At 34.8% G+C, this 27,321-nt stretch overlaps 1 protein-coding gene across 1 annotated transcript in view; it reads left to right on the top strand.

The window, feature by feature from the left end:
• LOC136025412 (cytoplasmic dynein 2 intermediate chain 2-like) overlaps nt 1–27,321 on the top strand; it is a 94,434-nt gene that overhangs the window by 7,442 nt on the left and 59,671 nt on the right. The window contains exon 3 of the mRNA XM_065701430.1: nt 13,277–13,483. Coding sequence (XP_065557502.1) covers nt 13,277–13,483 — 207 coding nt within the window. The remainder of the gene's footprint in view (nt 1–13,276; nt 13,484–27,321) is intronic.

Genomic DNA, 27,321 nt, shown 5'->3' on the forward strand with positions numbered 1-27,321 from the left:
AATTAGGCCAGTAGAAAAGTTCGTGCAGCAAGTATTTTAGGGAGAAGGCAGGAAGTGTGTTTGATCTAAGGTGTTTGATTGGCTCAAAACTCCCAGGATCACTGCCTTGGCTAGGAGGAAGACATATTTTCTTAGAGGAGTACTATGGGGGCTAGGAATATGGATCGTCCGTCTCTTTTCCGTTAACAGTTTAGAGCTTAAGGCTGTTTATGTCATTGGAACAAAAGAAACCCAATTAACAAAACTAATGAATTTTGTTTGGAATTGGGGTCCCCAAAAATTGAGACCAAACAGGGGTCAACAAGGATTCCCTCTAAGCAGCTTGAGAATTATATCATTAAGTACTCGGTGTAAGAGAAGGTACTTTGTATGATATACCCCTATTGATCAAGTTGTTCATTTTTGGACACACAGTAAACCGATTTCTTTCGCTAGTTTCTATCAATTTAGCTTGAGAAAAGACAAAAAGAAGTGACAGTATAGATTTGAAACATAAAATTTGGGCTACATATGTGTACATCGGGAGGGGGGGGGGGCTAAATATTTGGACAGTGTGAAGTCAGAAAACAATTCAAATTTCTTAATATCAGAATAATTGTAGCTAACATATTTTGCATGTGTAACGGCTGTACTGTACCTTCCTTAGTGTGATTAAAAAAAAACAAAACTATTTTGTAACGGAAAGTAAGGAGCGACATTAAAACTTTAAACGTATAGAAATTACTTCATAAACTAAAGCGGATGCTTCCTCATCAACGCCCCGCTCTTTACGCTGAAGTTTGAATCTTTCTCTAAACTCTTCTTTTTTATAAAGTAAAATATTTTAGCATAAAGAGCGGGGCGTTGAAGAGGAAGAATCCCTTTTAGTATACGAAGTAATTTCTGCTCGTTTTAAGTTTTAATGTTGCTCCTTACTTTCCGTTAAAAAAACTTGTTTTTTTTTATATTTAATTTCTGAACGTTTTTGAATCAATGCATGTTTTGATTTTGGCTCTCTGCAGATGAATGATTAAAACGATATTTTGTTGCTAAATGGCTTTCTCATAGTTTTGATCGAATGATTTTGAATAAAAAAGGAGCGGGGGAGGAGGCCTAGTTGCCCTCCGATTTTTTGGTCACTTAAAAAGGCAGCTAGAACTTTTGTTTTTTTAACGAATTTTTAAAAGTAAAAGATATAGGTAATTTATAAATTAGCTTACGTAATGAAGTTCTGTAATATCATGTTTTTATTACGTATATGAAAGGGTTCACCCCCTCGTCAGTACCTCGCTTTTTGCACTAAAGCTTAAATTTTGACTCAATTTCATGAGAATGACACCTGAATTACAAAATCCGTAGAATAAGTAGTAGAAATTACTAAAAATACTTTAGCGTAAAGAACGAGATATTAGGAGGAGTTGAGCCTATCATATGCGTGATAATTTTTGTTCGTTTAAGTTTTAATGCTTCTCCTTATTTTCAGTTGAAAAACTTTTCATAATTATTTTTTCATTGTTTTTTTAGATAATGCTAGAAAATCCTTCGCTCCCTTCTTGAAAATCCCCCCCCATGACAAATTCCTCCAAGGAATTCCCCCAACGTTTTCCCCTCTTCTTCATACCCCCCTTAACCTAATTCCCATGAAGACGTCTGTGTACTTCCAAATAACCATTACTATATGTAAGTACTGGTCAAAGTTTGTAACTTTTCCCCCCTCACACGGGGAATGTGGGAGATTAAGTCATCCCCAAAGACATAGTTAAATGGATTTTTGACCACGGTGAATAAAATGGCTATCTCAGAATTTTGATCTGGTAACTTTGGGAAAATAATTAGCGTGGGAGAAGGCCTAGGTTCCCTCCAATTTTTGGGTCACTTAAAAAGGGCACTAGAACTTTTCATTTTCGTTAGAATGAGCCCTTTCGCAAGATTCTAGGACCACTGGGTCGATACAATGACACCTGGGAAAAAAAACAACAAAAAAACAAATAAACACGCATCTGTGATCTGCCTTCTGGCAAAAAATACAAAACTCCACATTTTTGCAGATAGGAGCTTGAAACTTCTACATTAGGGTTCCCTTATACGTTGAATCCGATTGTGTAAGTTTCGTTAAAATTGTGTGACTTTTAGGGGGTGTTTCCCCCTATTTTCTAAAATAAGTCAAATTTTCTCAGGCTCGTAATTTTTGGTGAAAAGACTAAAACTTGATGTAACTTATATATTCAAAATCAGCATTAAAATGCAATTCATTTGATATAGCTATTGATATTAAAATTCCATTTTTTAGAGTTTGTGTTTCTATTGAGCCGGGTCACTCCTTACTACACTTCGTTACCACGAATTGTTTGAAAGAGTATAGCTCAATTTTTTTTTAAGTTTATAATACTTTGGTATATTTTATTAGGATTAACCTAACTTCACTTCTTGAACGGTAGGGGGTATATCATAAAAGTGCATAAGAGACCCTGTAAACAAAAGTAAAAATTAAAAGATCCCAAAAATGCGTGCCCAGAAAAAGGCCAGACTGAGCCAAAAAATTTCCCCAAAAGTTTGAAACTTGCATTTTTAATTTTACAGCAATAGGAAACTTTTTATGCAAGAAAAGAATTTGGGTTAAGAAAAAGAATCCCCCTTCCCTAAATAGACCCTAAAAATCTTTTTTCGATTGACCCAAAACGTGTATTTAAAAGGACTTTGATCCCGATATCTACCAGAAGTACTACTACTGCTTCTACCACTAGCAACTCACCGCAGTATCAAGCGACCTGAGGCCAGCACAGCTACTCACTCTCCCTCTGCATCCTAAAATCCTTCCAGATATCTCCCAAATATTCAAATGGGTGAGGTATCTACTAGAAACTTCTAGGAAGTTGTTTAAATAGGAAGCAGGTTATGGAACCTGCTCCCAGAAGACGTGAGAGGTGAGAGCTCCCTTGCGTCATTTTTTTAAGAAGAAAAGATAATTTATTAGCATTGGAAAAGATTAGTTACATCATAGTTATTATAAAGGTCTTTGCATAAAGTTAAACATAAATAGACATACATAAAGTAATTCTTTTATTGATATAAAGATAAGGTGGTTTCCCCTGGGACAAAGGGCAGGAGGATAATTGGTATTTGGTTAGATAATTGAGAGGTAAGGTTTGGGAGTAGGAGCAGTGACCACGCTGTGGGTTATGAAACGATTGACAATCTCGGCGTCCAGGAATAGACTGAGTATTATTATTATGTGTAATTTATTTTTTGAACTGATAATAAACCCCATAGATTGATTGATTGAATCTGTCACTAAAATCTTGACTTGGGAGAGCGGTCATAGTTAACTCTAAGAGTACTAAGCATGTGTAGGCTATCAAAATATTATATCTGTAATATCTTGGGGATGGCTAAGTGGATGCAGTTGGTGCTCATATGTGGTTGAGAAAGGTAACTTTAAATTTTGATTTTTTGTTATTTTGGGGTACACGGAGGAGTTGCTAAGACATTTCTCATACACCTAAAAAAAAGTTGTATTACGTTCCTCTGTAGGAATAAGAACTTGCCAATGCGTAAGTATTAAGATAAATCAAAATATACTTAGTGGTATTAGATTATTAAAATTGCGTATCTCTCAAATCTCAGGATTGAACCAGGATGTAAAGGTGAAGATTCAAGGGAGTGTTAAGTGTTAAGGCATGTTAATCTCACATTTTGCCTCGGAGAGGAATTAGAGTAGAGGGAGGGTAAAAATATCTTTTCACCGATCCAACTAATTACCGAATAACTATTAGGGACTGTGAACCATTCAGAGTTAACTTTACTTACTTAAGTCCCATACGTCCTTGTAGATTGTCTTGTGATCTCTCTCTTCGTAATGGCGTGGGTATATCTTCTGTATGCTTCACACTCTTCTGTTAAGCTAAGAAGATCGGAAAGATGATGGGGCGCAGATCACAAGACGAGAACCATGACTTGGACCTTCAAAGATGATTTTCGAGAGACAGAAATGAATCATCCCTTTTACACGACCGAACCACCAAAAATGCTCGAGTTAGGTCTTGGTAAGGACTGTTGATTCGACTTTAAGGCCTTTAGGGAGTATGACGGATGATTTTCGATCATAGTAGGTAATATCAGCAACACGACACAGAAATTTAGTTTCAAACGCTGCTATTCGACATTTGTCATCTAAATCCAACGTCCATGTTTCAAATGAGCATATTGTGACAGGGATAATCAAAGTATCGAAAAGTTATTTCTAAAACCGTAAAGATAAATCCTTGTTTCTCCATCTGGACATAAGGGCTTTGAAACTGAAACTCGCAATGGCTATTGGTCTTATCATGTCTTTTGAGTTGTTGTTGTCATTAGTTACTATGCAGCCAAGGTAGAGGAACTCTTCGATCCACCGGATATCCTCTCTATTGAATTTAAGGTCTGGCTTATTTGTAACGTGCAGCTTTCATGAGTAACACATAGCCTTGGCTTTGTATGTATTTGTATTCATCCCAAACAAGCTATTTACATTAAGGCCTTTGTTAGGAACGACTTTTAGGGTCTCAACCATTTCAGCCATTTCGTCGGTGGTGTCAGCAAAAGTTAGCTTGTCTGTCAGGACAGCCCCGATATATGCGCCACAAGTTGTTCCTACCAAAGATTACATAAAAAACTAGTTTTTTTAACTGAAAGTAAGGAGCGACATTAAAACTTAAAACGAACAGAAATTACTCCGTATATGAAATGGGTTGTCCCCTCCGCAATCCCTTGCTCCTTACGCTGAAGTTTTTAATTGTTTTAAAAAGCAGAATTTTGGCAAAGAGTCAAACTTTAGCGTAAAGAGCAAGGGATTGCGGAGGGGACAACCCATATCATATACGGAATGATTTCTGTTCGTTTTAAGTTTTAATGTCACTCCTTACTTTCAGTTAAAAAAACTAGTTTTTTTATGTAATTCCTGAACGTTTTTGAATTAATGCATGTTTGATTTTGGCTCTCCACAAATAAATTATTAAAATGAAATTTGCGTATTAATTGCTTTTTTGGCTAAATGGCTTTCTCTTAGTTTTGATCAGACGATTTTGAGAAATAAGGGGTGGGGAAAGCCTAGTAGCCCTACAATTTTTGGTTACATAAAAAGGCAACTATAAATTTTAATTTTTAACGAATGTTTTTATTAGTAAAAAATATACGTAACTTAAGAATTAGCTTACGTAACAAACTTTTGTATTCTTAAATTTTTATTATGTATATGAGGGGGTTTGTACCCTCGTTAATACCTCGCTCTTTGCACTAAACTGTAAGTTCTGTCCCAATTCTTTAAGAATGACCCCTGAATCTGAGAGGCCGTAGAGTAAATAGTTGAAATTACTAAAAATACTATAGCATAAAGAGCAAGGTATTATCTCCTCCTAAATACCTCGCTCTTTATGCTAAAGTATTTCTAGAACCCCTCATATTCGTAATAATCTCTGTTCGTTTTAAGTTTCAATGCTACTCCTTGCTTTCAATTGAAAAAACTTTTCTATGTTTATTTTTCATTGTTTTTTTATAGTAATTTTAGAAAACCCTGCGCCCTTTTCATTGAATTTCTGGTCCCCCATGACATATTTCTCCAAGGAAAGATCCTCCCACATAGCTCCCTTCCCTCAACCCCACCCCCAGAACCAAAAAAAAAATTCCCTGAAAACGCTGTACACTTCCCACCTGTAACAATTATTATATGTAAGCACTGGCCGAAGTTTGTAACTTGCAGCCCATGCAGAATGGGTTCGAATTTGTACTATGTAATGTAGAAGAAGTTGAAAAAATTGTTTGTAACCTTAAATCAAATTCTTCTGGTGCAGATGGATTGAACCTAAAGGCTTTTAGTTATGTGTCGGAGTATCTTTTACCGGTACTGGTTCATTTAATTAATCTCTCAATGGTTAAAGGGCATTTACCTTCGGAACTGAAACGATCTAAAATCATACCTTTACATAAAGGTGGGGACCCCTCTGAACCCTGTAATTGGCGACCAATTTCCATTTTACCTTTATTTAGTAAAATTTATGAAAAAGTTATTTATAAACGATTGTATGATTTTTTGGATTCGAAGAAAATTTTGTATAATGGACAGTTTGGTTTCAGATGTAAACATTCCACTAGTCATGCAGTACACCATCTTTTAAGTTTTGTTGATAATGCGTTTGAAAATAATATGGTTCCCTTAACTGTTTTTGTAGATTTCCGTAAGGCTTTTGACACTGTTGATTTTAATGCTCTTCTTAGTAGACTAAGTGGGCTTGGGTTAGGTAGTACTTGTGTAAAGTGGTTTTCATCGTATTTGCATTGCTGGACTATCAAAGTTGCTTTATCAGATATATCAAGCAGAGAGTTCGGTGTTAAGTGTGGAGTGCCTCAAGGTTCCGTGCTGGGACCTCTACTTTATCTTATTTATGTTAATTCGTTGGTTTCACATGTTGGAGTTGAAGCGCTGACCTCTTTTGCAGACGACACTGCGACAACAGTAATTGGTAGTTATTGGTACAGGTTGCACATAAGGCTAATTTGGCACTTGAACGTTTGCGCAGTTTTACAGTAGGTAGTTCCCTAGCAGTTAATGCATCTAAAACAAATTACATTATATTTAGTAGAACAGGTAGGTTACTTAATGATAATAATAATATTTTTTTTTGTACATTTACCCATTAAACAAGTTTTTGAAATTAGGTATTTGGGGTTTTATTTAGATAATAATATTAGTTGGAAAAAGCATTGCAGTGTTATTGGTGCTAAAATGGCTAGGGGTCTAGGAATTTTGAGACGAGTAAAAAAAACTTTTCCGTTCAAGATTTTAAAAATCATTTATTTTTCCCTTGTTCATCCTTATATAGATTATGATTGTGTTCATTGGGCTAGCAATTTCCTCTCTAATGACAAAAGGATCCAGATTTTGCAAAATAAAAACATTCGATTGATTGCGGACATAAAAGAGCAGGTTGAATCCAAAACTACTGCTAGCTTTTCCCGGTGTAATGTTTTAAATGTTGGTCAGATTCATGACTACCAGACATCAATTTTTGTGTTCCAGAGCATGAAACGCATATGCCCTGAGTATTTTCATGATTATTTTCCCATGAATCAGGAGTACCATAATTATGATACAAGAAATTCACAACTTTTAAGCCATGAACAAAGAAAAACAGTTCGATCATCATATGTGGTTCGTAATCTGGGGCCTTCTGTTTGGAATAGTTTGCCGGCTGGCATCAGGGAGTCTGTCACTTTATATGGGTTTAAAAATAAATTGAAAATGTTTTATTTAAGTAATAGGCTTCAAAGGGCAGAAGGTTTTTGATGTCTTTTTTTTGCTGTTTATTGATGTGGGGTGGGGACTGAATACCGGTGAATGATATTTAATATGATTATTTTGTTGTATTTTGTTCATGTGTATGTGTTGTTATTTTTTATATTTATGACAGGCTAGGTGGTTAATCATGAGATGTTATGTTTAGATATTTATTTATAAGATGTAGATCATAATATGAAATTGCAGCACAAGTCCTTAGGACTTTCTTTTTGCTGCAATAATTTATTAGTGTTGTCATTTTTTTATTTATGTTTGTATTGTGGATAAAATAAAACTTACCTACCTACCTACCTACCTGTTTTCGCTTTATAGTTGTTTTATATCTTAGCAGTTCTTTCGTTAGTCGAGTTATGGTTGTGGTATATATATTTTATCGCTCGTATAGTCGTGTTATTTTCAAATTATACTCCATGATAGAGAAGCTCCGAACACCGAGCATTGTATATTAAGCTCTGAATTTGACGTTTTTTCTAACGTGACCAGGTTCGTCCTGCGCCCTTTTCATTGAATTTTTCTTCCCCCATGACATATTTCTCCTAGAAAAGATCCTCCCACATAGCCCCCTCCCATCAACCCGACCCCCAAAACCAAAAAATCCCCCTGAAAACGTCTGTACACTTCCCAATAACCATTATTATATAAAAACACTGGTCGAAGTTTGTAACTTGCAGCGCCTCCCCCAGGGACTGTGGGGGAGTAAGTCATCCCGAAAGACATAGTTATTATGGTTTTCGACTATGCTGAACAAAATGGCTATCTCAAAATTTTGATCCGTTGATTCTGGGAAAAAATGAGCGTGGGAGGGGGCCTAGATGCCCTCCAATTTTTTTGGTCACTTAAAAAGGGCACTAGAACTTTTCATTTCCGTTAGAATGAGCTCTCTTGCGACATTCTAGGACCACTTGGTCGATATGATGACCCCTGGGAAAAAAAACAAATAAACATGCACCCGTGATTTGTCTTCTGGCAAAAAATACAAAATTCCACATTTTTGTAGATAGGAGCTTGAACCCTACTTCTACAGTAGGGTTTTCTGATACGCTGAATCTGATGGTGTCATTTTCTTTAAGATCCTACGACTTTTAGGGGGTGTTTCCCCCTATTTTCCTAAATAAGGCAAATTTTCTAAGGCTCGTAACTTTTGATGGGTAAGACTAAACTTGATGGAACTTATATATTTAAAATCATCATTAAAATGCGATTCTTCTGATGTAGCTATTGATATCAAAATTCAATTTTTTAGAGGTTTGGTTACTATTGAGCCGGATCGCTCCTTACTACAGTTCGTTACCATGAACTGTTTGATAAAACTGATGTAAAGAAGAAATTAAGCATTTCCGAGGGCAATTTTGATTCTCGAATGACTACTTTGGACACTTGGAAAGAAGTTGTCATTGAGGCCTTCACTTGTCATAACGCAGTTCCTAGAATTAGAGTACATACCTTTGATGAGATTGACTAAGTTTTGAGGAATTTCGTAATGAAGGAGAATATATCAGAGGTATTTTCTCCAAATAAGTCAAAACACTTTTTGAAGTCAAAAAGATCTGGTTAAGTCACTCCCATTTTTCAGATTTTTATCCAAAATCTGGCACAGAGTAAAGATTTAGTCAATGGTCTGTCTCCCAGGGCAAAATCCAGCTTGGTATTCTTGGATAACAGAGGAAGACACGACTCTGATCCATTGAATGACAATACTGGTGAGAATTTAGGCGGTTTGACTTGCTAGGCTAATATGACAGTAATTATAAATATTGCCTTTGACCCCTTCTTGTGTAGTATAACAAGTGTAGCCACGCACCAAGAAGTCTGGAAATGCTCATCTTGCCAGGCAGCAACGATCCTTTGGTAATACTCTATAAATGGTTCACACTAGAATTTTAGCAGTTTTTCTTGCATTCCGTCTGGTTCAGAGCTCTTTTTGTCTTCAGTCCCCGGATGGTCTCTACAACCTCAAAGAAAAGAAGAGGTGGGACGGGATCTTAGAAAGTAGCAGGAAATAGGTCAAGGACGGGAGGGTATTAGATGCTCTTTAGGATTACGATGCTCTTTAAAATGTTTCATCATACGGAGTGATTCCTTATCTGCTTTGTATCTGGGAGCTTTTTTTTATCTCACAGTGTGTAGGAATGGAGACCTTTTTTGCTTGCTAGCTCGTGAACTCTCTTGTATGTAAATTGTAAGTCACCTTTCTTAAAGTCATGCTCACAATATTTGCATCTGTCTTTTATGTAAACACGATGGACTCTACATGTAGCTTTTTCTACATTGCGCTTCAACTGCTTATGTTTGTCCTTACTCTCTCTGTCCGATTTGTTATTGGATACGCTTCTGAACGTATGATCTGATAACTTTGTTGGCTATCCAAAGTTTTTATTGTCTGTTTTTGTTCCTAAAATAGAAATCATGACGTTAGACGATGTTAGAGGTATTGGTGACCAGTTCATGTTTATCCTGGTTATACATAGTTATTGGAGTATTTGACCGAAGATCAAATATATGGATAAATATTCCCGAGATATTAGTCTGACGGATTTTATGGTCTTCGTTGATAAGGGTGTCAAAACGGGTTGGTATCTTGTTCAGATTTTCGTGCAATTTAAGAAATATCTTCAGTGCAGACATGCGTAGAGAACGGTCGCTACCAAGATTACTAACAACAAGGGTAAGAGTATCTAGTACGGACGATTTCCGCGCCCCTACTGACGAGCTAAAATGAATAAGAGAACGTGTTTCTCCATCCAGCGAGGTCTACGTCACCTCTCGGTGTTCTCTGTATAGGAAGAGAGTGTTAGCAATGGTCTTAAATCTGCGGAACTTAGTAAAGTGTTCTTCCCTCTTGCTCATTCTTCCAAAACCAAATTTACCCATGACATCCTTGTTTCCAGCAACAGCAGTTCCAACAAAATAATTGAAGTCACCAATAACAAGGACATCATTTTATTTTTGGAACTACGTCGACTAGGCTTTTCAGTTGAAAGTAGAAATTTTTAGACTCTTCATCTGGGTTACCAGAGTCTGGAGCGTGGTCTTCGATGATCGTGATGTTGATCGGTAATCCTTTTATTTGTTTCATAATTAACCGTTCTCACACATGTGTTACGGATATTAGGCATCTCAGTGCTCTATAAAAAACCAAAACCTTGGTGATGGACATCATTGAATCTTCCAGACATAATCAGACCAGCATTCCGATCTTCTTCAGAGGAAAGTAAGTGTGTTTTTAAGAGTCCCAATATATCCCATTTATATTGGTTCAGTTGATTGAGAATGAGATCTATTTCGCCTTGATTTGTAAACGTCCTAACGTTCATGGTTCTGATATATAAAATCAATTTTGGGAACAAAATAGCCTTCAGGGTTTTAGTTTTCAACGTTGCTAAGACATCGCCATTTGCCAGATTCTCTGTCATCAAATCGTCAGTTGTCCCAGATGCGGTATCTACTGTCTTACGTAAGTGTGTTTTTAAGAGTCCCAATATATCCCATTTATATTGGTTCAGTTGATTGAGAATGAGATCTATTTCGCCTTGATTTGTAAACGTCCTAACGTTCATGGTTCTGATATATAAAATCAATTTTGGGAACAAAATAGCCTTCAGGGTTTTAGTTTTCAACGTTGCTAAGACATCGCCATTTGCCAGATTCTCTGTCATCGAATCGTCAGTTGTCCCAGATGTGGTATCTACTGTCTTACGGTCTTCGTTGGTTACCCCAGAGATGGTAGCTATCATTTCATAGCTTTTGTTAATTACCCCAGAAACAGTAGCACTGGTTCTTTTTCTTGATCAACTGTATTTCACGATCTTAATCAGGAAGAAAGGTGGTTTTTTTTATCTAGTTTAGGACACTGTTAAGTATCTCCTCTCAGTCCCTAGCTGGGCCCAGCAATAGCTCATGCTCATAGTCTGCCCTTCTGCTGACCTGCACCACCCACAATTTATCCCGTTGCTAGAAGAAGGTTTGTGACTGTCTAAATTCAGCACTATTGCCACGGTCCTCATAGAACACTTGCGTTCTGGGTCTCACAAGCCTTTGCAGAATGACATTCAGAAGAGAAAAAAAGAAAGAGCCGCGCAGAGTTTTGGTTGCAATTGCGGAACGCTTGTGATCAACCGTCTTCCGATGCTTCGTTTATTATCAACCAAAAACGAAGAAACAATACAAATCCTGGTTACAGAATTTAATGTGTGTAATGCTCCTAACAGTAAAACAACATGGAAGAGAATTATGGATAGTAGTAAGAGCAGTACTCCAGCTCAATCAGGATTAAAGCTTAATAGTTTTTTTACGCCAATCAAATTTTTTTCCAATATACTTACTTTAGCTATGCCTCTGATTTAGTCAATTTAACTCATTTTGAGTCATTGGGATATGGTGAAGTGATCTATATCGAGCAGTGAACAACAAAGAAGGATCAGATCCTCATGATTGTCCTGGCCTATGTCTTAGAAATTTTACTAATGATTACCTATTGTTGTTGAACCAGATGTAGCTATTATTGGAGATTTTCATGGCCAAAGATTTGGCCGAGATTGTCAACAGATTTAACAGCTTTGTTGCATTCAGTGGCGCACTTAGAAAATAATTATGTAGTCTGTGGGCCAATCAACGGAAAACTTTACACATTCCTTAGGGAAATGGTATTTAAGGAATTACTTTAAGTTAAGTTTAGCTCTTTGAATTCAAGTTTTGAGTAGAGGCTGACCAAGGAATGAATGATAAAACCCAGCGGTTTGTATTAGATTTAAAAACAGAATGTAAATTTTTTATTGAGGGATAGGGAGTTACAGTCCCTTTTTTATTGGTTGATAGTAGAGAGCTAGATTGAAATTTAAAACAAAAACAAAAAATACTGTTCCTTGGTCTATGCAATATATTTTGTAAAACTGTTTCAAAGAAACTGGCTTATTATATTTCTGTATATTTGTAAAATTCTCAGAAAATAGTGCTTTTAAACACAAAACCAACGCAACAAAAAAAAGTAATAGAAGCAAGAAAATCCATGAGTAGCCTGCAGAAAATAAGGACAATTTACAATGTTCAGAACAGTCTTTAACTGGTCATGAAATCAACAAATTGTACAACATGATTTTAACTCTCTAAAAAACTCAATCGAGTTTAGTTTTCAGTTAAGTCCTAGTTTTTCAGAATTTTCATATATATGAAATATCACGAGCCACTTTTTTTGAAATAGTTGTTTTACAACGCGCGTGGTTGTATTTATGTATGGCTTTTCTTCAGATTCACATATACTTGCAAATGTTGGAACTAGAACTCAGCGCAAGAATCCACTTCACGAGTCATCTTCTATTAACTAGCTTATCTGCTCATTTTCAATTTAATTGAATTTTTTGCCTTTCTAGCATTTATATATTTATTGATGGTAACCTGTGATATTGTTCAGTGAATGTCAAAATGCTTATCGAAAGCAATTTCAGATTTATTGGCACCCTGGTACATAATAATATACATTTCTGTCATAATCTTCTCTTTAAGTCATTAATTATAAGTGACATTTTAGATTCCTCTTTTGTCAACAGCGCCTATGCTGAATCTTATTTTGTGTTTGTATTTAATACCTAAAAAATTTCTTTTCTTGGAACATGTGTTTATCCTTGATTAGGAAACGGCATTCGAATTTTACACTCAAGAAAAATTACATTACCTTCATGGCCGATAAAGTTCAAGTGAAAACATTTTACCACGGAGGGATAGAAGAAGTGGAGAAGAAAGGTACTCTTTCCCAAAACATTATTGTGTTTTATTTTTTAATATGTTTCATCAAATATGCTCGCTTTTAAGGATATAATTCTTCTTTCATTATTCCCTTTACATTTCTTGTTCCTTGGTTAGATGTTTGGAGTACTTTCTTACACACCTTATGTTAAAATAAAGGCTGATCTTTAATTTTATGTTTTTTCTTTTTTCTTTTGTTGTACTGTGGTTGCTTTTTCTTCATTTTAGACTGAAGCGGAGATCATCGTTGAAGAAAAGGAATGTTCAAAAGAAGTAAATGTATTTCGGCTTCTTTCTTTTTTACAAAAGATGCTACCAATAGCTGAGGTTGAGATAGAAGAGGCAATACAAACCTCCACTTTTAATTCTTTTCGGGAGGAAGGCGCTTCAGCAAAGATGCTGGCAGAATTCAATTCATTTGTTGAATCTGAAACTGTGAGCGCAGTTTTCTACTTATTTTTATCTTTCACAGCAAGTATTTAGATAGTGATGTGACTATGTGAAATATTTCGTCCACCCATCCTCCTAAAATTCGACTGTACACTGCAAAATCTTGTCGTAAATTAAAATAGTAAATCAAAACCTTGATTATTAATAGAACATCACACAAAGTTTGTAAAATATTCCTTTATCAACCTATAAATAAATAGCAAGTAAAAACTAACAAAAGGTAATTTAAAGAAAACTCTTCTTTTTAAAGAATCTTTTTCAAGGAAAAGTTATAGGTTTATTTTAAAAGATGAGTGGAAATAATGCAAAATAATAATTCAAGCCTAAAAAGAACGGAAATCAGTATCAATAAATAAGTAAGATCCAGAATCAACAGAAGTTACAATGGACAATCAATTAAAACTTAAAAGAAATTAAATAAAGAAAACTTTAAATTTTATTAAATAGCTAGCTGTTGATAGTATACCAACGCCTAGTTGGTGAGGGTGCTTTGCGCCCCCACCAACCACCGACTATATATATATATATATATATATATATATATATATATATATATATATATATATATATATATATATATATATATATATATATATATATATATATATATATACCGCATTTTTCTAATGATTGCCCTCGAGTTTTGTTGATGGTGATTGCTAATCGAATATTATGTGTCCCCGTCGTCATTTATATTCCTTGTTTCCTGGTGTCCCGGTCATCATTTGTGTCTCGGTGTCCCGATCTGTAATTGTTTTTTGAGTGTCCCGGTCTTCATTTATATTCCTTGTTTCCTGGTGTCCCGGTCGTCATTTGTATCCCAGTGTCCTAGTCTGTAACGTCATAAAATCTTCAATGGCTCTGGTGGTGCAGCCAGTTTAACTTTTGCTGAGGCACAACTCATTCCCATTGTTTCACAATTAAATTTCAAGACCATGCAATAGGGACAAATTTTAGACATAGTCCCGATTTGAACACATCTACTCAAGCTATAATCATCGACCGGGCTGCACCTTAATGCCAGGTGAAAATTGTCAGGTTGCTCTATTGATTCCTCGGCGCGCTTTCTTTTGGTGATTCCTCTTTGAGACGCAAGCCTGTTTTCACGCTGTTGTTGTGATTTTTCGGCACGCTTTATTTTCATACTTTCTGTTTTAGCTGCAATCCTGTTTTCACGCTGTTGTTGTGATTCCTCGGCATGCTTTCTTTTCTTACTTTCTCTATTAGCCGCAAGCCTTTTGGCATGAACTCTTTGAGCAGCTTCCTCGATTTTTCGGCACGCTTTCTTTTCATACTTTCTCTATTAGCCGCAAGCCTGTTTTCACGCTGTTGTTGCGATTCCTCGGCAGGCTTTCTTTTCTTACTTTTTCTATTAGCCGCAAGCCTTTTGGCATGAACTCTTTTAGCAACTTCCTTGGCTGTTTCTTGTGCCTTTGCAGGTTTTTCTGTCATTTTAAGTTCTATATTAAAAACTTCTCTTTGAAAGGCCTTCGTATATACTTATAATGACGTCATATACAAAGCCTTGGACGTCATAACAATCATGACGTTAGTTGACAAACAACTTCATGAGGGCATAATGCTCAATCCTTATAATGACACCAAACATGAAGTCAGTCGACAGTCGACTAAAATGGCGTCATTACACAAACAAAATATTTATATATATATATATATATATATATATATATATATCATGAAAAGAGAAATCACCAATGCTACAGCACAAACACAAAAAAAAAAAAAAAAAAAAAAAAAAAAAAAAAAAAGGAGACAGAAGGAGAAAAGGAAGACTGTTTTCCTAAATTAGTGATTAATATAGACCAGCACTTGAATGAGGCCTTAACCCTACTCATCCATACAATCACATAGGTCAAACAGCATAGCCACACACAATCAACCATAAAGAATAATCCATGGACAGGCAGTCATGTCGTCAATAAGTATAAGTCGTCATTTACCAAACCATAGAAAAAATAATATAGACAAATAATTCAGAGGCAACACCCAACATAAGGGCTCATCAAGAGAATACACTGGCCTATATAGGGTTTCGCCACTCTAAATTCTCTACCCAGCACAGTGTTGTGGCTACCACAGAATATCCATGGCATCCCCGCATCAGGTATCACCCCCAAAATACATGTCTATGAAAAAAACAGCAAATGTAAAACAACCAAGTAAAACCAAAACAAGCTTATCCTGTTAATATATCCCTCCCTTTAGCAACAATAGGTAAACTAAATATTATAAATTTTACCAAATCACAAATATTAACACATTGCAAAAAACCTGAATGAACTAAACAATTATATAATTCATCTTTACCATGTGGCTAATTTTTTAAAAATTCCGCTCAAATAGAAACACAATTCAAAATAAATGGCGCTGTGACAACATTTCTCGAACCTCCGAAATTAGTCAAAAATTTCTTTAAGTATTTCTAGATAATTCTTTTGATATTTATTTAAAAGTTCGTTATAATGAAAACTAAATTTTTTAAATTGCCAAGTTAATTTATTTGCAGAAAAACCTCTTGATATCAATTTTTGGCTTAAGATTTTACATCTATTTTTAAAATCAATATAATTACTACAAATCCTTGCATAACGAAGTAACTGTGAGAAAAACGCTGAATATGTGATATTTGAGTGTATATTACTTTCAGGGAATGGGAAACTAATCACTTCAAAATCAAAATCATCCGTTTTATTATACATTTTAAAACTTAATTTATTATTATCACAAATATTAATATTTAAATCTAAGAAATGATCTTCATGACCAGCGCCATGACTAGGCTCAAGAATAAGCTCTGATGGATATATATTTTTAGAAATATCAATGAAATCCTTACAATTTAAGACCAAAATATCATCTAAATATCTTTTATTATTTGACAAAGCATGTTTTAAATTAATTGGATTATTCTTATCCATCATATATTTATATTCTAGTTGACTTAAAAACAAGTCAGCTATAAATGGGCTGGCACTCCCCCCCCATGGGAATTCCCATAATTTGCTTGTACAAATCACCCCCAAATCTTATATAAGTATTGTATAAAACAAATTCCAATAACTCAAAAATCATATCCAAGCTGTAACATCTCAAGTTAACTGTAGTATTAAAGCAGTTTGTCCATATGGCTTTTTTATTATAACTGTCTATTTTTAAGAACCTTTTACTAGATAAGAGGAAAGATTTCTTTATAACAGTTTTTAAATTATCTAACACTAAATTGAGTGATAAATTAGTATACATTGTCGCAAAATCGAAAGACTCAATTCTTTTAGCTGAAACCATTGTTAAAGAATCTATCACCTGCAGTGAATTATTAACACTCCAATATGGATTAAAATTCGAAAAATTTTTAATACCAGAACAATAGGTTTTAAGTTTATTTACAATTTCCTTTAAAATTAAAGAGAGGTCAGTAGCAGCAATGCGGGTTGGACATTTAGCTGCTCCAGCAATAAACCGTGGTTTAGGGGGATTCTTATGAAATTTTACAGTCCAATATAGGAAAGGGAACTTTTTATCATTGTCATTTATTTTAATATTAAAATTTTTAAAAAGTATTTCTTCAGTCTTTTCAATTAAATTCTCATCCTCTATATTTACCTTTTCATAAACATTAGTTGTGCCTAACTCCCTTTTTAAGATATCACAATATAGCTTCTGACAAATTATGGCAAAATTATTATTAGCTTTATCCACTGGCACAATTACAAATTCATTCTTTAGATTAGCAATTGCTTGTTTAATCTTCGCATTATAAAATAATGATTTAGTGTTACTATTTTTTAAGTTAGAATATATTTTATTTCTTACTCTACTAATAATTAAATTCTTCCAACTTTGAAAACTCTCTTTATTTTTATTCTCTTTCTTACACCACTTATCAATAAATAAATCAAAATCATTTTCCAAGCCATCAAGAACACTCGATGGTTTCAGATGATGAGAAAGACGGAAATTTGCCCCTTTATTCATTATAATTTGAAGATCATCTTGCTTTATTATTGACAAGTCCCCTGTTATAACATGTTTGTAAGTAGGATTTACAAATGGGCCAAGTTGCTTACAATTACAAACCGGTTTCCAATTTATATCGCTATCTAGTTTTTTTAGTATTAAATTATAATTAAAAATAATTTGCCCAATAGTTTTTGAAAATTTATAAGTTAAAACTGGACTATCATTATAATTTAAATTACTAGGAAGGGCCTGTTTCACATGCCGCTGATTTAAAATTTCTGGTAAATTAATATCTTCAATCTGCTTACAAGTAAAATTAATAGGTAAATATAATCTGTTATCCTTATTACTAATCTTATCGAACTTTTTCTTTTTTGAAATAAATTTCGTTTTAGATAGAATGCAAATTGTATCACATATTACTTTAAAATTATAATCAAGAGCTGTATTATTCTTCACAATCCAGAAAAGTTTGATTAAATTCCTCTTGGATAAATTATTTAGACACTTTATTACAGAAATCATACCCCTAGATTCAAGTAGCTGGCATAGATCTATAGAAAGCATATGTACATCTAATTCATTTTTTCTATTATTTTTCCTATGTCCTCTCGATCGTTTTTTACGTTTGGTAGGACAAGTAAAAGAAGGATGGTCCATAAAACCATCAATACATTTAACAACAACATGAGACATGTCACCATATTTTGCTACACGATCATTTAACCCAAAAGGATAAGCTGTACCAAGAGTATGGATCCAGAAATCCTCCTGTTTACGTAGTCTATTATTCTTCTCTTCTTTATTTAAATTTTCTAATTCTAAATTTTCTAAAATTGTGACAGTTATATCTGATATGGAACATTTACCATTACTACAATGTTGAACTAGATAGTTATTAGTTTTTTCATTATTAACTGTTGTCTTGTGTCCAGAAAATCTTTTATATATATTATTAGTTGTTTCCCCCACATATTGTAGGCAGCATTTATTACATTCTAATAGGTAAATTACATTGGTTGTTCTACAATTAACATTACCACGTAACTTGCATGCAAAATTTTTATTATACAATGTACTTTTAACAGAAGTCCGTGGGACAAAATGATCTTGGCAAAGAAAACAACGACTCTTACACTTACTAACTTTCAAAAAATCGTTCCGAGTTCCGAGGCTAATATTTGTGTTTTGTTGCATAAAAAGTTATTGAAAATAAATCCAAAACAAACCAACATCCAAATCAAAATCCAACAATCAAAGTCCAGAAAACATGCCAAGGTCAATAGGTCAATAAATACATAAGCAAAAAGATGAAAGAACATGAAATTTGCATAAGTGCCATCTCACCAATAATTAACAATATCAGGTTAAAAACCTGGACCAGGGTAAAGGTCTGTCGGGGAGAAAACTAAAAAAATTTTCTCCACCAGCACTGGATCCAACCTGGAATAATATCATGAAAAGAGAAATCACCAATGCTACAGCACAAACACAAAAAAAAAAAAAAAAAAAAAAAAAAAAAAAAAAAGGAGACAGAAGGAGAAAAGGAAGACTGTTTTCCTAAATTAGTGATTAATATAGACCAGCACTTGAATGAGGCCTTAACCCTACTCATCCATACAATCACATAGGTCAAACAGCATAGCCACACACAATCAACCATAAAGAATAATCCATGGACAGGCAGTCATGTCGTCAATAAGTATAAGTCGTCATTTACCAAACCATAGAAAAAATAATATAGACAAATAATTCAGAGGCAACACCCAACATAAGGGCTCATCAGGAGAATACACTGGCCTATATAGGGTTTCGCCACTCTAAATTCTCTACCCAGCACAGTGTTGTGGCTACCACAGAATATCCATGGCATCCCCGCATCAGGTATCACCCCCAAAATACATGTCTATGAAAAAAACAGCAAATGTAAAACAACCAAGTAAAACCAAAACAAGCTTATCCTGTTAATATATCCCTCCCTTTAGCAACAATAGGTAAACTAAATATTATAAATTTTACCAAATCACAAATATTAACACATTGCAAAAAACCTGAATGAACTAAACAATTATATAATTCATCTTTACCATGTGGCTAATTTTTTAAAAATTCCGCTCAAATAGAAACACAATTCAAAATAAATGGCGCTGTGACAACATTTCTCGAACCTCCGAAATTAGTCAAAAATTTCTTTAAGTATTTCTAGATAATTCTTTTGATATTTATTTAAAAGTTCGTTATAATGAAAACTAAATTTTTTAAATTGCCAAGTTAATTTATTTGCAGAAAAACCTCTTGATATCAATTTTTGGCTTAAGATTTTACATCTATTTTTAAAATCAATATAATTACTACAAATCCTTGCATAACGAAGTAACTGTGAGAAAAACGCTGAATATGTGATATTTGAGTGTATATTACTTTCAGGGAATGGGAAACTAATCACTTCAAAATCAAAATCATCCGTTTTATTATACATTTTAAAACTTAATTTATTATTATCACAAATATTAATATTTAAATCTAAGAAATGATCTTCATGACCAGCGCCATGACTAGGCTCAAGAATAAGCTCTGATGGATATATATTTTTAGAAATATCAATGAAATCCTTACAATTTAAGACCAAAATATCATCTAAATATCTTTTATTATTTGACAAAGCATGTTTTAAATTAATTCGTTTATTCTTATCCATCATATATTTATATTCTAGTTGACTTAAAAACAAGTCAGCTATAAATGGGCTGGCATTCTCCCCCATGGGAATTCCCATAATTTGCTTGTACAAATCACCCCCAAATCTTATATAAGTATTGTATAAAACAAATTCCAATAACTCAAAAATCATATCCAAGCTGTAACATCTCAAGTTAACTGTAGTATTAAAGCAGTTTGTCCATATGGCTTTTTTATTATAACTGTCTATTTTTAAGAACCTTTTACTAGATAAGAGGAAAGATTTCTTTATAACAGTTTTTAAATTATCTAACACTAAATTGAGTGATAAATTAGTATACATTGTCGCAAAATCGAAAGACTCAATTCTTTTAGCTGAAACCATTGTTAAAGAATCTATCACCTGCAGTGAATTATTAACACTCCAATATGGATTAAAATTCGAAAATTTTTTAATACCAGAACAATAGGTTTTAAGTTTATTTACAATTTCCTTTAAAATTAAAGAGAGGTCAGTAGCAGCATTGCGGGTTGGACATTTAGATGCTCCAGCAATAAACCGTGGTTTAGGGGGATTCTTATGAAATTTTACAGTCCAATATAGGAAAGGGAACTTTTTATCATTGTCATTTATTTTAATATTAAAATTTTTAAAAAGTATTTCTTCAGTCTTTTCAATTAAATTCTCATCCTCTATATTTACCTTTTCATAAACATTAGTTGTGCCTAACTCCCTTTTTAAGATATCACAATACAGCTTCTGACAAATTATGGCAAAATTATTATTAGCTTTATCCACTGGCACAATTACAAATTCATTCTTTAGATTAGCAATTGCTTGTTTAATCTTCGCATTATAAAATAATGATTTAGTGTTACTATTTTTTAAGTTAGAATATATTTTATTTCTTACTCTACTAATAATTAAATTCTTCCAACTTTGAAAACTCTCTTTATTTTTATTCTCTTTCTTACACCACTTATCAATAAATAAATCAAAATCATTTTCCAAGCCATCAAGAACACTCGATGGTTTCAGATGATGAGAAAGACGGAAATTTGCCCCTTTATTCATTATAATTTGAAGATCATCTTGCTTTATTATTGACAAGTCCCCTGTTATAACATGTTTGTAAGTAGGATTTACATTGAAGACTGGCGGAGGATTAAGGAACGGGTGTGAGTTATATGCGGTTTGAAAGAAAGAAAACAGTCAAGATACACACCAAGAAATTTCACCACAGTAGCTTGCGGTATAATATCGTTCCCAAAAGTTAGGGTGATTGGCTCCTGTACGTCTCGCATACGGTAAGGGGTCCTGAAGTTCACAATGGCACTCTTTCGGCTGTTAAGAGCCATACCATTTGACCAGCACCAATTTTTTACTTTATCAAGAAGACCTTGAGCCATAGAAGTGGCAGATGGCAGGTCCATCGCAGCAATGAAGAAGTTACTGTCATCAGCAAAAAGAACAGGGTGAACATGGGGATGAAGACCATCAACAAGATCATTGATGTAAATTAGAAATAAAAGTGGACCAAGCACAGAGCCTTGTGGGACACCTTTCAATACAGGCAAAGTAGAGGAAGAAGTACAGTTAACCAAAACATACTGAGATCTCTCTGAGAGGTAGGACCTAAACCATTCTAGTGGGACTCCATGCACTCCAAATAAAGATAGTTTAGACAGAAGAACATTGTGGTCAACCATATCAAAGGCCTTAGAAAAGTCGAGAAATAGACCCAAAACACACAAGCCCTTGTCCAGATTAACACGCACAAACTCAGTTGCATCAGAAAGTGCGTGCAAGGAAGAGAATGAGGGACGAAAACCATACTGATGGTTAGTGATGAGAGGATTTCCAGCAGTCGAATTAGTACTAAATACAAATGAAGAGAGTCGACGATACACTACTTTTTCAACAACCTTTGAGATGACGGGAAGAAGAGAAATAGGTCTGTAATTTGAAATTAGAGAAGAATCACCTTTTTTATGCAAGGGTACAACGGTAGCAACTTTAAATAAATGAGGAAAAAAACCAGAAGAAAGAGAGAGGTTAGTTATGTGTGAGATGGGATGAGAAACAAACTGACTGATTTTTTTAAGGACATTATTACTCAAACCAAAACTATGAACTGAACAACTACTTGGAATTTGAGAAATAATACTAGAAATATCAGTAGTACTACATGGGGAAAGGAAAAAAGACTTCTCTGTCATAGGAAAACAACTTACTCTACTCAGGGGTGGAATGAGAACTGAGGGAAGTGTGGTGAAATACGAATTGAAGGCACTTGCTAAGGATTTTTTATCCACAACAGATCCATCAGCTTTCCTATAAAGAGATGGGGAAGATTGTTTGAGTTTCTTACGGGAGAGAGCTTCATTAATTACAGTCCAAACCTTGCGCAAATTTCCTTTACACTCATTAATTCGACGTGAAAAATACAGCTTTTTTGCTAAGCGAACTGAAGAAGTGAGCACATTTTTGTAATGTTTATACTCCAGAAGATCTTCCTGTGTCTTACTTTTACATGCAGCCTTGAACAAAGACGCCTTCATATGGGTTGCATTGATCAGACCTCTAGACATCCATGGGCATTTAGGTGTAAAATTCCTTGGCCTCTTTCTTAGAGGAAAATGCTTATCCAACAGAGTGCCCATACGACACAAAAATAATCTAGTTGCACAATCAGCATCATTAGCTTCAAGAACACTATACCAATCATTACTCTGAAGACTATGTATTAAATTAGAAATTTCTCTATCTGTAAAAGTTCTAAAAGAAGACTTGCCTTTCTCATCCACAGTAATCTCTGTTTTAGGCACAGATAGTGATAGATAAATAGGGAAGTGATCAGAAAGATCAGTGAAAGCAAGACCAGACGAGAACTTCAAATTAGGAGAAAGAGAAGTGAAAATATTATCTATTAAAGTGGCAGAATTTCTTGAAGGGTCAACGCGTGAAGGAAAAAAAATTGAAGGAAGTAGCCCAGAAAAAGAAAATACATCAAAAAGATGGTCACATTCATCATTTGATCCAACATTTAACATATTACAATTAAAGTCTCCCAAAACACAAATCCGTTTTTTAGAGAAAGTCCCCACACCAGAAAGCTGATCAAGCAAATCACAGAACAGATGCGTTGGAAAAAGGAGGGGGTTTATAAAACAAACAAGCAGTATCACATGCAACCTGGCTTTTCAGATCAATAACAAGAGAATAAACTGTCCTACTATTAGACACCACCGATGTAAACAAGGATTCAAGATCAGATCTTCTACAAAATTCAATACTAGATTTTATGAACAAAGAAATACCCCCAGAACACTTTGTTAGCATTCTAGGGACATGAATAGCAATATAACCATGCATGTCATAAGCTGTAAAATTATCACTGTCAGATAACCATGTTTCCGTCAAGCCTATGACATCAAAAGGGCAAGAATTATCAGACCACAGATACGATTTAAGAGTGTCCCACTTATCTCTTATCCCACGCACATTCAAACAAAAAACATTAAAGCAACTGTTTGAAGAGAGTGAGGGCATAATATTATCACAATAATCAATGGTGGTGTGATAATTACAGCTAGAACTAACCATAGATTCAAGGAGAGGGTCAGAAGTGTGTGCCTCTTGTTTACCAGCACTACTTGGTTGATCAAATATAACTGAATTAAGAATAGAAGAATTCATAAGGAAAGAGAAATCACCCATATTTATCTCAGACATTTCAAACCTTCACAAATGACACACTACACATAGTACTACTTGAAGGTAATGGAATCATAAACAAAGAAAAAGAAATATCAGTGAGATGGCAAATATTAACCAAAGAAAGGGGTCAAATAATGTGGCACCAATCAGGAAAAGATGAGCTGCGAGTGTTAAGGCATGACAAACAATGACAGAAATCAGGCTACATAAAGGCAATAGGATCTCAAACAAATATAAAGAGACATTAGTAGGATGGCTCATAATATTTGAAGAATAGGCTAAATTTACAATATGGGACCAGTAAAATTTATGTGAGCTGTAAGTGTGCTGACATGACAAAAGTGTGATAGAAAATAGCATACATGAAGGTGATAGGAACACAAACAAATACAAATAAATATCAATCGTAAGACACACAATATTCAAAGTATAAGACCAAAATAGATTTGAGCAATCAAAATTATGTGATCTGCATGTGAACACACAGAACAAAGATATGGTAGAATTAAGGCAAAATAAATTTGTCAAAGTACTGGCCAAAAGTATAATGTGGAGCCAGTCAAGATTATAAGAGCTGCAATTATGCTGACATGACAAAAATATGATAGAAATTGGCCTACATGAAGGTGAGAAAGTCAAAAACAAAAATAAAAAAAATTCAGTAGGATGGCATATATTAATCATAATATTGGCCCAAAATATAATATGGGAACAGTCAAAACTCGATGAGCTGCAAGTGTGCAGACACAACAAGAACGTTCTAGAAGCCATGCAACATGATGGTGATAGGATCACAAACAAACATAATGAAAAATCAGTGGAAAGGCACATATTAATTAAAGGAGTGGCACAAAATATAATGTGTAACCAGTTAAAATTATGTGAGCTATAAGTATGCTGACATGACAAGAGTAAAACAGAAAGCAAACTGCATGAAGGTGGTAGAATCACAAACAAACATAGAGAAATATTAGTGGGAAGGGACATATCATCCAAGGTATTGCCCCAAAGCATAATATAGCACAAGTCAGAATTATGTGAAGACAGTGAAGAGTGAAAAAGGAAAAATGTAAGAACATAAAATAAGTTCATACAAAAACAATTCAACATATTATATACAAAGTGAACTAAAATCCATCACTTTAATTCTCTGCATTTGCAGCACACAAATCAATTTCATCCTGGTCACTGAACTTAACTACTCTTCCAGACTGAGTTTTATACAGAATATCACCTTTACTGGACCAAACATTACGTAAGCCAAGCTTTGACTTGGCATATGAAAGAAGCTGTAAGCGTGGTTTTGTAAGCATCTCAGAAAATAGTGTCCCAGATCCTTTCAAATCCTTCTTTTGTCTGAGAAGCAGTTGGCGAATTCGTAAATTACAAAATTCTACAGCTATGGGTCTGGGTTTGGCAGATGGTTTGCCAATTCTTTTGGCTGATACAACATCAGACTGGGTAATTGGTATGCCAGGAAATTTCACAGCACATAGTGACATGAACTGACTTTCAGTGTTTTCAATGGGGGCATCTTCTTTCACCCCAAAGACAATAATTTGGTTGCTCAAAGCCTGCTGTTCAAAACGATCATTTAATCTTGCCAGGTTAGACTGGATAGGCTTGAAAGAGCTCTCAAGGTCTTTCATTGATGACCCTAGAGTATTCAAAGAAGATTCAATTGAAGATATGCGTTTATTATAGCTTTCAAGGGTCTTATCAACTAGACTACTAAGATCTAGACTGAGGCCAGCATACACATCCTGCTTGATTGCATCCAGCTTATCTGAAGAAATAGTGGCATCATGTTGAATGAATGCCTGTTCCTCTTTCATTTTGGTCACAGCCTCATCTACCTGGGTAGAGATCTTGGCCAATATGAGGTCATCAAGTAACCCTTTCACTGAAGATTTAAGGCTGTCAGGATGCAGTGAATCTGCTAACATTTTGTGTTTAATTTTTATATTATTCATGTGGCTAGTCAGGATGAGTATTTGCTCTGAGACAGATTCTGATCCAGAGAATTGGAGTGAGCTGTCTGACCTAAGTTCACGGGGTGGCTTGATTTGACCTTTCATTACTTACTTAATGTGAACAACAAGACAGGTACAGAGTAAGCAGTAGTATGTGGCAGGCTGGGTATAAGGCAGGATATGGTTCACAATCTAGCAGCAAATTTCAAATAACAAAGCAGGAGCAAATTAAAATTAGCATAGGTCTCACCTGATGAGTCCCCTCTTACACCCCAGGGGTAGGGGCTGCTAAGTATGCCTGCCTTTACCCACTGGTAGGCAGGCAGAACCAGTACTTCGGGCTGCTTAAAGCGTTGTTGGTAATGCCACAAGACTTCAGATTACTCCATTTAATATTAACACGTCTTTTCGATTTTTAAAAATTGAAAAGACGTGTTAAAAAAAAAGGTGTTGGGGTGGCGCTTCGCGTCACCCCAACACCTAGTTGGTGGGGCGCTTTGCGCCCCCCAAGCCCCCCGCGCGCGTAAGTCATTACGCGCCATATTAGTTACGCGCCATTGTAGTTGTGTCCCTGTGTCCCACCTGTGAATATAGATAGATTTATATATGTGTTTAGAACTACGTAAAAATTGCGAATATACAACATTTTTGGCTTTCCCACTACTGGGAGCTTTCCGTTTCCAATTGCCAGCAATTGATCTGAAAATGGTTGACCAGAGTCATCGTTTTGCAATCGGACACGCATATTTGTAGTTAATTTTAATATTTTTACGTGTGCCCATAAATTAGAATTTTTCAGGCAAGCATTCATTTCGTCTGCAGGAGTTAAACTACGTAAAAATTGCGAATATACAACATTCTTGGCTTTCCCATTGTCTGTGCATATACAAAGTCGTATGTACTAATAATGACGTCATATGCAAACGCTCTTTTTACAAACAATAAGAGGAATAAGAACAGCCTCACCCTCAAAAGGCCCTGTCAAGATTGTGGCCTCTATTAGGTTTTTCATTGTTTTTTTTTACGGCAAGTCGCGTGCCATTGCAAAGCTTTGGTGGGTTGATATTTCTTAAAAGTATTATTGGTACGCCTATTTTTAGTTGTAGCACGTGTGGTGGAAACCCTGAAAGATCTATGGAATTTAAAAATTCAGATGGATAATTAACCGCTTCATTTGGTTCCAAAACTGTGTCGACTGACTTGTAAAGGACTGCCTGGTCTCGAATCTTGGTCAAAACAATATTGTTGATTTCGTGGACGTCTATATATTTGGGTGCGAGAATCGCTCTTTCACTTAGCCATTTATTATTTTTATAATTTTTTAGAATATTCGGAAATACTTTTTCAATCAATTCATTTTTGGACGTCACTAAATTACAGAAATCAGCAGGTAGTTGTATTCGTCCTGATATTGAGTCTACTGGGAGCTTTCCGTTTCCAATTGCCAGCAATTGATCTGAAAATGTTTG

This window comes from Artemia franciscana, chromosome 3 (genome assembly GCF_032884065.1).
Source record: "Artemia franciscana chromosome 3, ASM3288406v1, whole genome shotgun sequence".
Classification (NCBI taxonomy): Eukaryota; Metazoa; Arthropoda; class Branchiopoda; order Anostraca; family Artemiidae; genus Artemia; species Artemia franciscana.